The sequence below is a fragment of the Cyclospora cayetanensis genome, unplaced genomic scaffold (assembly GCF_002999335.1).
Source record: "Cyclospora cayetanensis isolate NF1_C8 unplaced genomic scaffold, CcayRef3 CcayRef3_contig_110, whole genome shotgun sequence".
Taxonomy (NCBI): domain Eukaryota; phylum Apicomplexa; class Conoidasida; order Eucoccidiorida; family Eimeriidae; genus Cyclospora; species Cyclospora cayetanensis.
In genome coordinates this window covers 72,481-85,638 of record NW_020312049.1, presented here as the reverse complement: position 1 = coordinate 85,638, position 13,158 = coordinate 72,481, and the positions used below count along the sequence as shown (strand labels likewise).

The window sequence follows — 13,158 nt, the reverse complement described above, 5'->3', positions numbered from 1 at the left end:
AGTGTTGCAGCTGGATAGCACTAGCCAAAGCTGCCCCGATAGACACACTGCACATGCTGTGTATCACAAGGGCACAGGCACATCAAGAGCTTGCACGCAGTTAGCCATCTAGTTGTAAGCTGCTCTTGTAGAGCGCCACAATGCACTTGGACTCTTTCTGTTACACGAGTAACACTTAGGTAAAAGTTGGTAAGGAATATATACTCGGTTTGTCCGTATTATATCTTATTCACTTCAGAGTACTGTTGGATCCATACAAGAAGACGTCACGCTGCATGTATTTTTACGTCCGGGGCTATGTGCACATTGTGAATGCTGGGATTGCATCAAGGGTGCAGCTAAACGTCCCGTAGTTGTCCCTTCCCTTTCATGCCGGGAACTATGAGGGACATGGACAGGAGAAAGAGGAAGTTCTTCTGAGTAGCACTCAGTAACGTTTGATTCGGTATTTATCGGTTATGGGGTTAACTGTGGCTCTATGGAGACCGTATATGGAGCGTTACTGCCGTTGTGCGCATCCTCTCAAAATGCCGTTTCCTGATGTTTTAGGGCTGAGAGCTCATGGCTCAAGAGAGTTATTGAACTTAAGCTAAATACATTGCATTTTGTGTTGTAAGGGACCCTTTGTGATTTTCGTTGCACCTAGGTAACAGCTCTGGTCCTGAAAAGCACCAGCCCCGCCCGCACAGCCCCAGTGCTTGCCCCACATGGCATGCCACATGTTCAGGGCCTACTAAGCAAAATTTACAATATACAACTTGTAATTCAAAGCTCTGTTAAAATTTTGCTGAATGCCTCTTTAGTAGAAACCAGGGTGCATTGAAGTGTATCAGGTGTGAGGTTTAGAATTTGGGGTTAAGGGCTTAGGATTGATGATCAAGGCACAAGGAATAAGGCTCCCCCCGCCTTCCACTGTTCTTCCCTGTCTGATGTATGAACTCCCCTTGTGTCGGTTCTTATGAGCTTTGACAGGCTGTTCTTCTGGTTGAGAGAAGCCTTCCCCAGAACTATCGCAGCAGATGCTGTCGGGGCATGGAGTGTAGGTTCGGGGAATTAGGGTCTCAGCCTTGAACAAAATGAGTGCGACCTTTCCACTAACAACGCGTCGGGCGGCTGCACGGGTGTTGTGCATCCAAGACCCTTGGGTTGCTTCCCGTCCCCTGGGGTTGAAACAGCAGATGAAGCCACAGGGTCTCTTGCCTTTTTGTGCACGTACCTCTGTTTTTATACGCGGTTTCTGCAGCAGCAGCAGCAACAGTGCGGAAGGTCGAGGTTCCCGAGCTCAGCAACAACAGCAGCAGCAACAGCAACAACAGCAGCAGCAACAACACGAGCAGGAGCACCAGGGCCGCCATCGCGCACGAAGCAGCAACACTCACCACACTGGCACCAGCAGTAGCAGTTTTATCCGCATGGTCCTATCTCAAGTGCAGGACGATTTGCAGAAAAATCCAGAACTCAGAAAGGCGGTAGAGGACCTCAAAGCTTCTGCCCTGTCGAGACAGACCCAAAGCGTTGGCTCACGACTGCAGGATGCCGCCACAGCAGCTGCACAGGCAGCAGCAGCAGCAGCGAGCAGCAGCAAAGAGCATACGGGGCGTGTGATGGAGCGCTTCCAGCGGGTGCAGCAGCAAGTCTCGGCAACCCAGCAGCACCTTAGAAGCAAGGCAATGGAGCATGAGACCTGCAGGACGCTGGGGAGACACAGCACGAAAGTATTGAAAGGTGCTGCCGCTGCTGCCTCCGCGTTGCAGCGGCTGGCAGCGAAAGCGGTAAATGTATTTCAGGACGAGCCGGTTGCGAAGCAGAAGGCGGCACAGTGGAGGCAACGCATGGCCATCCAGCGCTACAAGCAGCAGGAGGAGCAGCGGCAGCAGCAGCAAGCAATGGAGCAGCAGGACGCCTCAAAACAGCGGGGGCAGCAGGAGCAGCAGCAGGAGCGAGACTCCTTTTCAGAGGTGCCGCAGGAGACAGCCCTAGTGCTGTCCAATGAAACGGCTTGGGATCGATTTGGATCACGGCTACGCGATATGCCCTTCCTCCAAAACTTCTTCGGTCAGCCGCGACACCAGCAGCAGCAGTAGGGGCCCCTTTCCCTGCAGGCTGGCGATAGGAGCGCAACCGTTACAGTGCTTATGCAGCACGAAGGAGTAATTTAGTGGTTTTAGCGTCGCTTGTGCGTTGCAGAGAATCCGTTGGTGGGCCAGCTTTTCAAGGAGACGGAGATAGCGGCCTCTATTCGGGAGATGAAGGCCATAGATCCATCCTTCAGGTTCGGCAGAAGAGTTTCTTTTTGTGTACAGAACACCGCTCGCTGATATTTGTGGATACCGCTTCACCCCTTTTCGTGCTGTTTGTGCAGTGGTGTCGTCTCTGTGCGGCTCTCGATCGCTTGCACCTTATAGCTGTCCTGCGTTTCAGACGTTTTCCCGTCGTCGTTTTTTCTGCCCCTGAAAATAGTGCAGTTGTTTCCATTGTTACTGCTACTGAATATGCAAGTGCCGCCCCGGCTGTTTGTCGTGTTGCTACAGGCTATCGGAGCTGCATGAGTTGGTACAGAGCGTCGTGGCGGAACATATGGTTAGCGCTTACCTTATGGGAGACGAAGAAACGCTCAGGCTGGTGAGATGTTTTCTCAGGCCATCGTGGTCTTTATTGTGTGCTGACGTACACTCCAGCTGTTTCTCCTCTCCATACACCCTTCCGCTACATATTTTTAATTGCATCCTTGTGTTCAGCTGGCTCCATGTTTTTGTCCCTGTCTCTAAATCTGATTGTTTTTCATAATTTTCCTTCCCTGTCATCATTTGCTTTCTGCTTCCGGCCCCTCCCCCCGTCAGCGCTTCACCGGTAATATCGCTGGGAGGCACGCCCATCATGTCGTGCTCTCTTTTCGTGCCGTCGTTTCTCGTTGTGTGCTGCCCTTACCAGCCCCTCTGTCGCGTGAAGCTGCCGTCTGTCTAAGGTTTCTTGCGTATGTGTGTTTGTGAGCTCTATTTGTGCCTGGACTACCGTCTCGTCCCATCACAGGATATTGCTGTTGTTCAGGCCCAGTGTAAGTGTATGGTTTCCTTCATATGTGCTTATTGGCTATGTGTGCAGCACTGCGGAGACGGGGCCTTTGCGGCCCTTAAAGCCTCAATAGATGAGCGGCACCGGCTCCATCTGCAGCTTGACCCCTCCATCCTGCTCTTAGGGCAGGTCGAACTCGTGGGTACGTGGTTAGCGGTGCTGCGATCTATGGAATTGTGCTGCTTGTTGTTGCATCTAGCGTTTCTTACTGGAGAGAAAAGGGTGTGAAGTGCTCCTGATGCACGTCTGTTGTGTGTGATTTCGCTACAGGGGCTCGCCGTAGCGGCGTGGACTCGGGCGAGAGTCCATGGTTTGTGTATACGTTTGAGTGCCAGCAGATAAACTGCCTTCGCGCAGAAGAAACAGGGAAAGTTGTGCAGGGGGCCCTAGATGATATCCGACGGGTGGTTTACTCAATAGCCATCTCCCGGCATACAGCGCCTGAAACTGCAGGCCTTCTCTACCCGTGGATGGTGCGTCTAGTGGCATCTACCTTACTTGTGCTATCTGTTACCATCTCCAGTGGTTCCTTCTCCTTTATGGCATTTATCGATAACGTGGAAGTTTGAGCTGCTGGCCACTGCTGTTGTTTCGTTTCATCAAATCTCTCTCTGCACACGTTCTCCTGTCTCGTGTGGGGGCTATACGGTTCGCTCTGTCAGCAGTTTCTTGCCATTAAGTCCTCGTCATTTTTTTTGGTTCACAGAGCCTCAGTGCTATTTCAGGGCTCCCTTCTCCTGGCTGTGCTCTCAGTGTGTCTTCTCTCCCTGTCCCTGTTCTGCACTTCGTTCTCTATATCGTCTAAGCTTCCTCACAGCTGCAGTTGCCGCAGTGTGCCCTAGCTTCAGTGATCCATCCTCTGCCTTCAGGTCTCTCTTCGAAAGCCCAGCTGGCTCTTTTTGTGGCTTGTTTCTTGCAGATTAGAGAAATTGCCATTGTAGGGAATGAGCCTGTGTGGTGAGCTGGACGCCCACAACGGAGACGCCACACAGCCACACACACAAGTACACACTCACAGCCAATCTTGCGGGACGCTCACTTAGTGCTAGCAAGCTGACGCAGTGGCAGCGTCCGCAGAAGGTACTGCAGTAGCGTCCGTGATGACGTGTTGCAGAGGCACGAGGGATGTGTAAACCACGTGCTCAGGCGGCATGATGCATGAACAGGGTACAGCCTACGGTTTTCAGGAACTGTATAAATCGCGTTTTGTAGTTCTATTCTACATTCAGTGCGGTGGCATTCGTATTTAGTATGCGTAGACATTTTCCATACATTATGTAACCAGTGCTTCCAATGTTGGCGTGTACATCGAAACGGCGTTCCCAACGAAAACCCAAAGCCGTCGAACACTGTAGACTGCAGACAACCCACAGGCCATCTGGCTGCGACAGGGCCCGCCACCCACTAATAAGAAGCGCAATTTTAGATGCACCTCAATCGGATTTTCCTTTAGAGTCTATCAGCGGGGGGGGCCAAATGCACATGAAGTTGTCCGCGCCGCGGAAACAGCAGGACAGCATGCGACTGAGGGCACAGGCGGGTAATAGTTAGCAGAAGAGCACATGAAGGTGCCCGGCCCGACAGACAGACGAGAGGTACTTAATGCCGTTAGAACCTGCTTAGCGCACATCAGGTGGCGTGCATGCGGCAAGGTGACAAATTGTTCAAACACTTGTCGCTGCTCTTGAACTTGCTCTAAGCGCTAGGGCCACCTCCAGCTGTTATGTGCCCCAGCCTCCCTAGACTGCGCATGACAATAGGGGCTTCCCAAATAGTGCTGTTCTACGAGCGGAGGATGCCGACATCCTATTGGCGGCCTTTACGATGTGGGGGGTGCTGGAAGACGGACTTCATTCGTGTTCGCTTGTGTCTCTACCGCATTCAGTAGGCCGAGCCCATGTATAAAAGCACAATATCCAGAAAGACGCATCACTGCAGGGACTGAAAAAGCGGCTCAGCCCAAAGGACAAAAGACGCCGTCGTGCCCTGCAGCCTGTCCAAGAGCAGACGGCGGGCCACAAGGAACACTACCTCGGAAAACTTGTAGTGCAACAGCAGCACGATGCACTCAGTAAAAACAACGAATGAGCGAGCATCTGCCCCGAAGTGCACTGTCACTGTCTATCCCTTCTTCGAAGAAGACAAATATGCTATATGCCCCTGGGGCCCCACAACACTTCGGTTCCTGGGCCACTCCCTTGGCTGCTTAATGGGGACCCCGTGGGGGGCCTCCCAAACAATAGCTTCAGATACTTGAGGGTTGGTCCATGACTGTAAATCACTTATTCAGCGCCTGCCTCTGAGAAGCGTCAAATCGGGAATGCCAAGCAACCCAAAACTATCAAGATGCGTGGAAAAGCTGAACACCCGCGTCTAAGCTCACTGCCTTAAGAAGGCCAGAGCATATGGTTTACTTTGCAGGCGGGTAGCGAGAGCATCCAGGGTCCCTGAGGGCAACTGCGGGTTTTTACACATCTCTTGCAGTAGCTGCTGTGCTGAAGCAGTCAACTCGGAGCCTATGCGGCGGGCGGCACCAGGAAAGGAAGCCTCGCACGCGCAAGCCTGAAAAAACAATACAGTCGCAAATACAGAAGCAGTTCGATCCTACATGCCGAGCAGAGCCTCCATGTTGCTCAGAAACCCCTTGCGCCTACGGCCTGACAGCTGTCAGGTTTTTCGGTTTCATGTTTGGCCACATTGCGGGTCTACTGGCTAGTTTGCTAGCCTGTGCTGGTTATGTTCTTGTGGTGCTGGGTTGCAGGTAACGAACTTAAAAACTCACAAACATGAACTGCTCTGAGTTTTGTAACACGATATCCGACTGGGTCGCGGCGAGGTGTAGAAGAGCCTGTAAGACTGTCTTGCTCTCCTCTCTGTCTGCTTGAAGTGGTAGAGAAGAGAGGAAAACGCGGACTACATCACCCATGGGAAGTCCTGATGGGGGAGCATGCAACAGCATCGATGCAACAGCTGAGCATGCATTGTCCACGGTGCTTTGCTCCGACTTGTTCAGGTCCTACACACACACGCACAACACAAAGACCGATCCTTAAGGCCCTTAACTATGGGCATAAGGCTCTACTAAGTAACCCAGCGCGAAGGTGGATGCAGGCAGCTTCAGCAGAAACACAGCAGAAGAGGGAGCAGCATCTCCAGCACCAGCAGCGGCTAACGTCTCGGGGCCTGAAGATTGGGTGCATTAGCTGTAAAAGCTCCATCGATTTGCTGTTTACTGCTGGCGAGGAGCCTGCGACCTGAGGACCCCGCACCGCACATCATCACGCATCATATACCTGAAACGAATCATCTACTACTACTACAGCGAAAAAACCGGATTCAGAGGATTGAGAGGACTGTAACAGCAAGGGGGAGTAAGAAGGGGCAGCAGCACTAGCAGTGACAAAAGGAGCAAGGAACAACGCAAACAGTCACAGACCTCGTATATAACGCTGAGACAGAAGCAGGCGTTTCTCCTGCAGTCCTCATCTTCCTCTTGAGAGATGCCACTGCCCACAGCTTTTAGAACGGCAGGGGACTCTGCGTACTGCACTGCTGAGCCCTGCATCTCTCTAAACACCTGCGGATACAACGGAGAGGCCGACTGCTGTAACGGTACATGCACAGAAAGAACTCAAACAACATCCCTCTATACACAGGGACAGATACGATGTGAAAACGCAAATACAGAGGCCTTTTGGGTAACGGTATGACGATGCAGCAACAGCAGCACCCCCGTCAACCGACCTCGGCAAAGCAGCCAAGGCCAATGGCGGCGTATGTCTTCGAGTGCTTGTGAGCAGCGAGTGCGAGGATGTGCGGATGCAGCTGAGTGTACGCTGAGCAAAAAGTGTCAATGTTGCAGTTTGCTGCTGCTGCTTGCGCTACGGATGCTGCTGCTGGGTCTGCCACTGTTGCAGCAACTGCTGCTGTGGCTTGAGAAGCTGCAGCTGCAAGGGCGGCAAGGAAGGCAACAAGACCCTCAAACAGATACTCCTCCTCCTGACGAGAGTCGTCATCCTGAGGGAAACCGTGAAAGGAGGGCACATACCGTGACGTAAGTACGGTCAGCAGAGACCTCAGCAGCAGCGGCAGCGGATGAGGCCCATATCAGCAAGGGAACCGTAACATACTTCATCGACATCTTGATTAAGCTGGCATATATGTTTGCCACGCAGCAAATTGCTGCACTGCAGCAATAGACTCTCCCGCTGCTCCGCGCTGTATATTGCCGCTGGCCCCACTCCCTCAAGAACCGTCCCCAACGCAGAAAATGCGTCACCCACTGTCTCCTTATCCACATCCTGCAGCGACACCCCCACTCGTGTAGCAAAGAAAAGGCTAACAGCATCATTGGGGCAGCACATGCACCAGCGGCTAGTATGAATAGGACAGACAGCAGCCAGCGTAATTGCAGCATTCATAAGTTCAGCAATACGAGCAGCAGCAGCGGGATTATTGATCCCAGTAGTCTTCGTTGCAAGTTGATACCTCGCTGATGATGGCAAAGAGAAGGGGGTACAGCTGGGTCTTCCACAACTGCAGCACGTGAGGCTGCATGCACTGGACGGTGCCTTGCGCCTGCTGCTGCGAATGCTGCTCCTGTGGGTTTGCCAGAGTCTTGTGGGCTGCCAACAGCACCGCAGCAATAAGGAAGCTGGCTTGCTGCCTTGCAGCGTCGTGGAAATGTGTTTTTAGGACTTCTATCGCCTCGCAGGTCCTGAGCAGGCACACCCAGAAAGCGCAAAAGAAGTCGCAAAGAGCATAAGCGCGTGGCAAGCAGGGCCCACTTTACGCACAGGACAATAACCGCAAGGTAAGATCGAGACACGCATACTATACGATGAGGCGGCAGAAAAAGAAACGTCAGTAATTCTGAACCACAAGCATAAGAGGAAGCGATGCAGCTGCAACGAAGGGGGTATGAAGAATAGAGAGGACAAACGCGAAGACTGCTTGAAGAGCAGGTACGCAACGCAACCGGCAGCAAGAGGCACAGCTGCAGACACGAGCCGTGCTGTGACCTTACTTTTGGAGATACTTCATGCAGTGACCTCCGCAGTTCTCCCACAAGGAACGCAAGCAGAAAGCCGCCGAGTCCAGCTCGTCAAGATAGCCTATATAGCAGCAAGCCAAGCAGTAGCAGCAGCAGTCTGCTGAGAAGCCCGTTTGCAGCATTAATAGCCACAACAGCACCTGCAAGTACATAGTTCGCTACGCCTGAGGCCGCAGCAGGACAGGCGCTATGCACTATGGGTCCAGAAATTAATCGGGTATGCCATGCAGAAAATACCGTCTCTAATTTGTAATTCCCTGCCTGCCCCAGTGCTCTCGTCTCCGCTGTCCCCCAAGTCAAAATCGCCAGGCTCCTCTGGGCTTGTGAAACCCTCGCTGCTGAACAGAGAGGCCAATACCCGCACCATTACGTCCTGCATCAAAGCGGAAATCGCAGCAAACAAGCCACCTCGCTAGCCCCCGGATCCCAGTGCTGTTGTTGGAGCTGCTGTTGCTTTTTGGCGTTCTAGGCGTTCTAACAAAGTACTTATCGCTGCAGGCACTCGATGAGCTGCTACTGATACTGCTGCTACTGCTGCTGCTGCTTCTGCCGCTAACGGTGGCGAACCTCAAGGAATGGTACAAATTCTTCCTTGAGCGCAGAAGAGACGTCTCGGAAGCAGGCAAAAGCTTCGTCCCTAATCTCGTGTGCAGACTCTTGCGCCGCCTCTCCCTGGCCCTCCCCGCCGTCGACCTGCTGCACCACGAGCTGCAACAGCTGTCGGAGCTGTTGCTGGTAGCACTGAGGAGATAAACCTTTTACCAGGCCCCCAATAACTCCGATTGCTCGGGCCTTAGTGGCTGGGGAGCATCCCGCTGCAGCCGTGCCTGCTCCTCCTGAATTGCCCCTTGGTACTGTCGGAGACCGTATAATATCTTCCAGCAATCGGAACAGATCGGCAGCATACGGGTCGAAAGGGCGGGGAGTCCCCTGGGGTCGTGCTTCGCCGTCATCCTCTTCGGCTACACTTGCAACAGCCGCAGAACGAATAGCGCTTAGGCAAACCTCTCGCACGCTATCGCTTGGGGCTGCAATAACATCAGCACATTCGATAGGGATAACCGCAATGGATAACACAACGTTTCGAGTTTGGACGCTATCCCTTCACCGTGGCTACTTGTGAAAATACGCAGCCAGGCCAAGAGACTGCTTGATCACCTCGCGCAGAAGAATCTGGTCAAGGCATGGAGCAGCTGCACTGACACGCGAGTCACAGCAGCTGCAAGAGCAACAGCCAGAAGTGCTCCTTACTTCTTTGGAGAGTATCAACAAGTTTCTGCACCACAGGACCGACAACTGGAGCGAGGTCATCAGGGCCCATGCTCTCTAACAGCACATCTAGGGCTAAGGAGCGCAATCCAGAGACAGCACACACACACACATACACACCATGAAATAATTGGCAGGCAAGGACAGGGAGCCGCCGGAAAGCGCCTGTAAAAGTGTGGCTTAGGCAATGCACCCAGAAGACACAGAGTAAAAGACGCGAAGGACTGAACTTCTTGGGCTCAGAGGGCAAGCTCATAAGCCTTACACCGTAGACTTACCGTAGCATGCCTTATGCTGTACTAAACGGTTAGGGTTGTCCAGCTGCTGCAGTAGCAACGGAAGCACCTGAGATTGATATTGCATGATCTCGGGCTGTAGGTACTCTGCAGCAGACACAGACACGACAGGAGCAACAACAGTACGCATAAAAGCCCTGTAAGCGCAACGGGAAGTAAAGCAGCATCGTCAGACGCGGCAGGAGGCAGCAAAACAACGCCATCCCGCTGATGTGCGCTAGCCAGTGGACAGCGGCTTAACTTCAGAACACAACTCAACATCCTGACTGACCAGCGAATTGTCCGAAGCACAGTGCTGCGGCTGCAGCAACGGCTGGGTGACTGTGTTGCAGCAGGGGAATGAGAAAGGGCATGAAGGCCTTCAGCTTCCCTCTCAGCGCAGCCTCACATCCCTCGCTCATGATGCCAATACAGGTAAGAGCTGCGCGCTGCTGCAGGACCTCTTGTTCTGGCGTTCGGGGAGCCGTGGGGTGTATGTACGCCTCTAGTCGCTGCAGGAGAGGCTTGCATATGTGTTTGTTGGGCAACGCCACAGCTATGGCATCCACCGTCTGGCACGCAAGTCTGTGGGGGTTCAGCTCCTCGTCTTCGTCATCCTCATCCTCTAACACGGCACAGCCCGGTTCGTCCGGCTGTGCGGCCATCTCCACCAGCACATCTAACAGCTTGGGCACAAAACCCCCTTTGCAGAGCACTGAGAACAGACGCACAAGGCAAATCAAAAACGGATTGCGGGGAGATCATCTCAGAAACGTCCTGGCGTCCGAGCAGAAAATTATAAAATTTGCCTATTCGGTGTAGCGGGAGGTAGTTCATATTGGCCATTTACACCATATTACGAGAAAACGCCGCTGCATCAAGCTCCTATACGGCTAGCTGCTCTATTCCAACTCCCTTCTGCGGAGCCCTTCGTCCGGCAGTCTGCGTGTTGGGTTCGAGACAAATGCACCCTGCCTCAATACCTCGGCAGTTTCTCTCTCTCTCTGCACTATAGCGATCTAAAATGCCTGTCGGCACTGCTCAGACAAGCGAAACTGTATGTCTCTAAACGGGGGCTTTACAAGAAAGAAACATGATGAGATCGTGCAGGAGGCGCTGTGGTGGGCCTTAGCCCTCCCCCCTCCCCGGTTTTTGCTTGGCTGCCCAGAGCAGGGGAGTAAAAAGGCCCTCTTTCTAGTATCCGCTTACACCTTCTACCCACCCAAATCCTTAACGTACTGCACTCTACAACCTCCCTCCTCCAGCCCTTCGTCTGCGTACCTCGAGGCTTCTGCTTGGCTGCCCAGTGTATGGGAGCGAGGGCCTGCTGCCTGACACCAACGTCCAGCGCAGGCCGTGCGGCAATTCCCAACAGAAAATGCAGCACCGAGAGAAGCTCCGACTCGGACAGCACCAAATCATTGCATAGCTGCACGGCGCACAGCAACAGGGCAAAGATGACAAGACCCCGCTCATGCACCCGAAAACACAGATAGCATGTGCGAAGCACCGCACGGCAAACACAAACAGACACAAATTCAAAAACAAAGGCAAATACAAACAAAACAGCGCTGCTGGGTGTGCAGAAGCGGTTACAGCCAAACAGCTTTCACCGGCACCCAACAAAGAGTCTTGCTGCGAAAAGATTCAATGCACACATTACGCCAAAGTGACCTGACCAGCAAAAGCCCACGACGGATGTACGAGCATGCAAAAACAAAAGCCCGTAGGCACGCCCCTACTAATCCACAATAAGAGAGGGAACCTTTATCCTCTTTGTACGATAACAGGGGGAGAGGTCGCGCAGGAAGATAAGCCAGAGAAACACAAACTTTCATCACAGACACGAAATACCCCACATCCCACAACCCACACACCCCACCCTTTCCCCCAACCCCAGTACCGACCAAGTCGTCAATAAGTTCCAAGGCCCCCATGGCTACACTCTCATCGCCTTCAGGCTGGAAGGCCTTCTCTATGACAGCGGTCACACCGGGAAGCAGAGCAAATAGCTGCACGACAAACACGCGCACACAGAAAGCTCTTAGCCCTATGCTGTATGCCAGCTGCACGCTACCCAGCCCACATATGAACTGCCATAGGTCCCACACATCAGCAGAGGCACCCCAATGCAGTCGCACTGCACACTTTGCAGCTCGACACCCCTCGAATCGAACCCCACAACTAATTTTCGGATCCCCCACTTTTGTCCTAAACACCAAACCCCATATAGAAGCGTGCTGCCGACCTTCTTTTGCTGAGAAGGCTCCACGGCGTCTTCCGCAAGGCCTCTAAGACCCTCGAGTGCCGGGCCGGCTAGGGCTGGGTTGTTGTTGCTGATGGTCAGAGCTGAAAGCACACCGAAAACGAATCTGCCCCTTTTCTTGCAGTGTCATACCGCGAAAAGTCTCTATTTAAAACACACGGGTTATCAGCCCAAACGCTGTATTGCGGCATCACAGAGAGAGACGCTTACACTTCAGAAACACACGGGTTATCAGCTCAAACGCTGTATTGCGGCATCACAGGGAGAGACGCTTACACTTCAGAAACACACGTACCTTGCTGGAAGATGTGGAGCAACTCATCAAAGAAGGTCTCAGTGCCATCTCCGCTCTCGACATACGCTGCAAAGACTTCCACTGCTGCCACCTGCAGTTGCGGCTGCTGCTGCTCTAGAATGGGAGCAGCCAGTAGCTGCAGCACATGCTTAGTTTTCGCCTCGTCGAATTGCGGGAGCCGCAGCAGAGCAGCCAGCAGATGACCTAATGAATGGCGTACGGGCTTTGAAGGCTCGCAGCCAAGGCGCCCCACCAGAGACTCCGTGAACTCGGACTGCAGAAGCAGACAGCACAAGAATTTACGGACTCTGGAAGGAAGAAAATCAAAGAAGGGAGAGGGGGCCCCCTGTCCCAGCCAGGCGTGGCTGTAATTTGTACGAAATCGTAAAAGGAAGGACCTCAAAACACGTAAACGACCGCCCTAAATCCTCCGAGTACCTGTTGGTTAGGCTGCAGAGAGCTAAAAAATTTTGCGGCCTTGCGTCTCAGTAGGACAGCGGCAAGTTGTCTCGTCTCCTCCTTCTCTCCTCTGAGAACCTCTTCTGCTAAGAGCAGGTACACAGCCGGCTGCTGCTGCTGCTGCAACAGCTGACGCAACTGCTCGGTTGCTGCCTTTGCCTTGGAAGGGTCCAGGGCAGCTTGAAGCAGCTCACGCAGCTGCTGCTGCTCCTGTGCTGTCTCTGCCATGATCCTTAAACTCAAAGCCTACAACTCCTCGATCGCGAAACGCGTCTTCTATTGCAGGCCTGGTCCAAAGCCCCTGAAATCCGCACAATTCCCGTTGAACTGTTTTTCGTCTAAATCCGTTTACAATTATGAAGCAAGTGGACTAAGGGTGGCAGAAAAGCAAGCAGAAGCACAGGGGCCTAGATGCCCCCTGGCAGCGGCGATTTGCGGTGCTCGGGCAGCTCCGGGGAGTCACCCCACA

At 53.2% G+C, this 13,158-nt stretch overlaps 2 protein-coding genes across 2 annotated transcripts; one reads left to right on the top strand and one right to left on the bottom strand.

Annotated features, from left to right (window-relative positions):
- Positions 1-1,250: 1,250 nt before the first annotated feature.
- On the top strand, positions 1,251-4,033 carry LOC34621174 (mitochondrial import inner membrane translocase subunit tim44). Its single transcript, XM_026334988.1, has 6 exons — positions 1,251-2,055; positions 2,188-2,272; positions 2,532-2,622; positions 3,103-3,214; positions 3,343-3,545; positions 3,992-4,033. Exons 1-6 carry the CDS (start codon positions 1,413-1,415, stop codon positions 4,031-4,033), a joined length of 1,176 nt encoding a protein of 391 aa, XP_026190773.1. The 5' UTR covers positions 1,251-1,412.
- A 1,418-nt stretch (positions 4,034-5,451) lies between these two features.
- Positions 5,452-12,917, bottom strand: LOC34621175 (importin-4). The gene is made up of 17 exons (XM_026334977.1): positions 12,669-12,917; positions 12,231-12,504; positions 11,918-12,018; positions 11,577-11,681; positions 10,951-11,098; positions 9,962-10,384; positions 9,673-9,777; positions 8,693-9,153; positions 8,363-8,498; positions 8,099-8,186; positions 7,561-7,789; positions 7,203-7,373; positions 6,817-7,089; positions 6,509-6,649; positions 6,246-6,326; positions 5,855-6,088; positions 5,452-5,634 (listed from the first exon to the last, which is right to left on the bottom strand). The coding sequence occupies exons 1-17, from the start codon at positions 12,915-12,917 to the stop codon at positions 5,452-5,454; spliced, it is 3,402 nt and encodes a 1,133-aa protein (XP_026190762.1).
- Between the last annotated feature and the right edge of the window lie 241 nt (positions 12,918-13,158).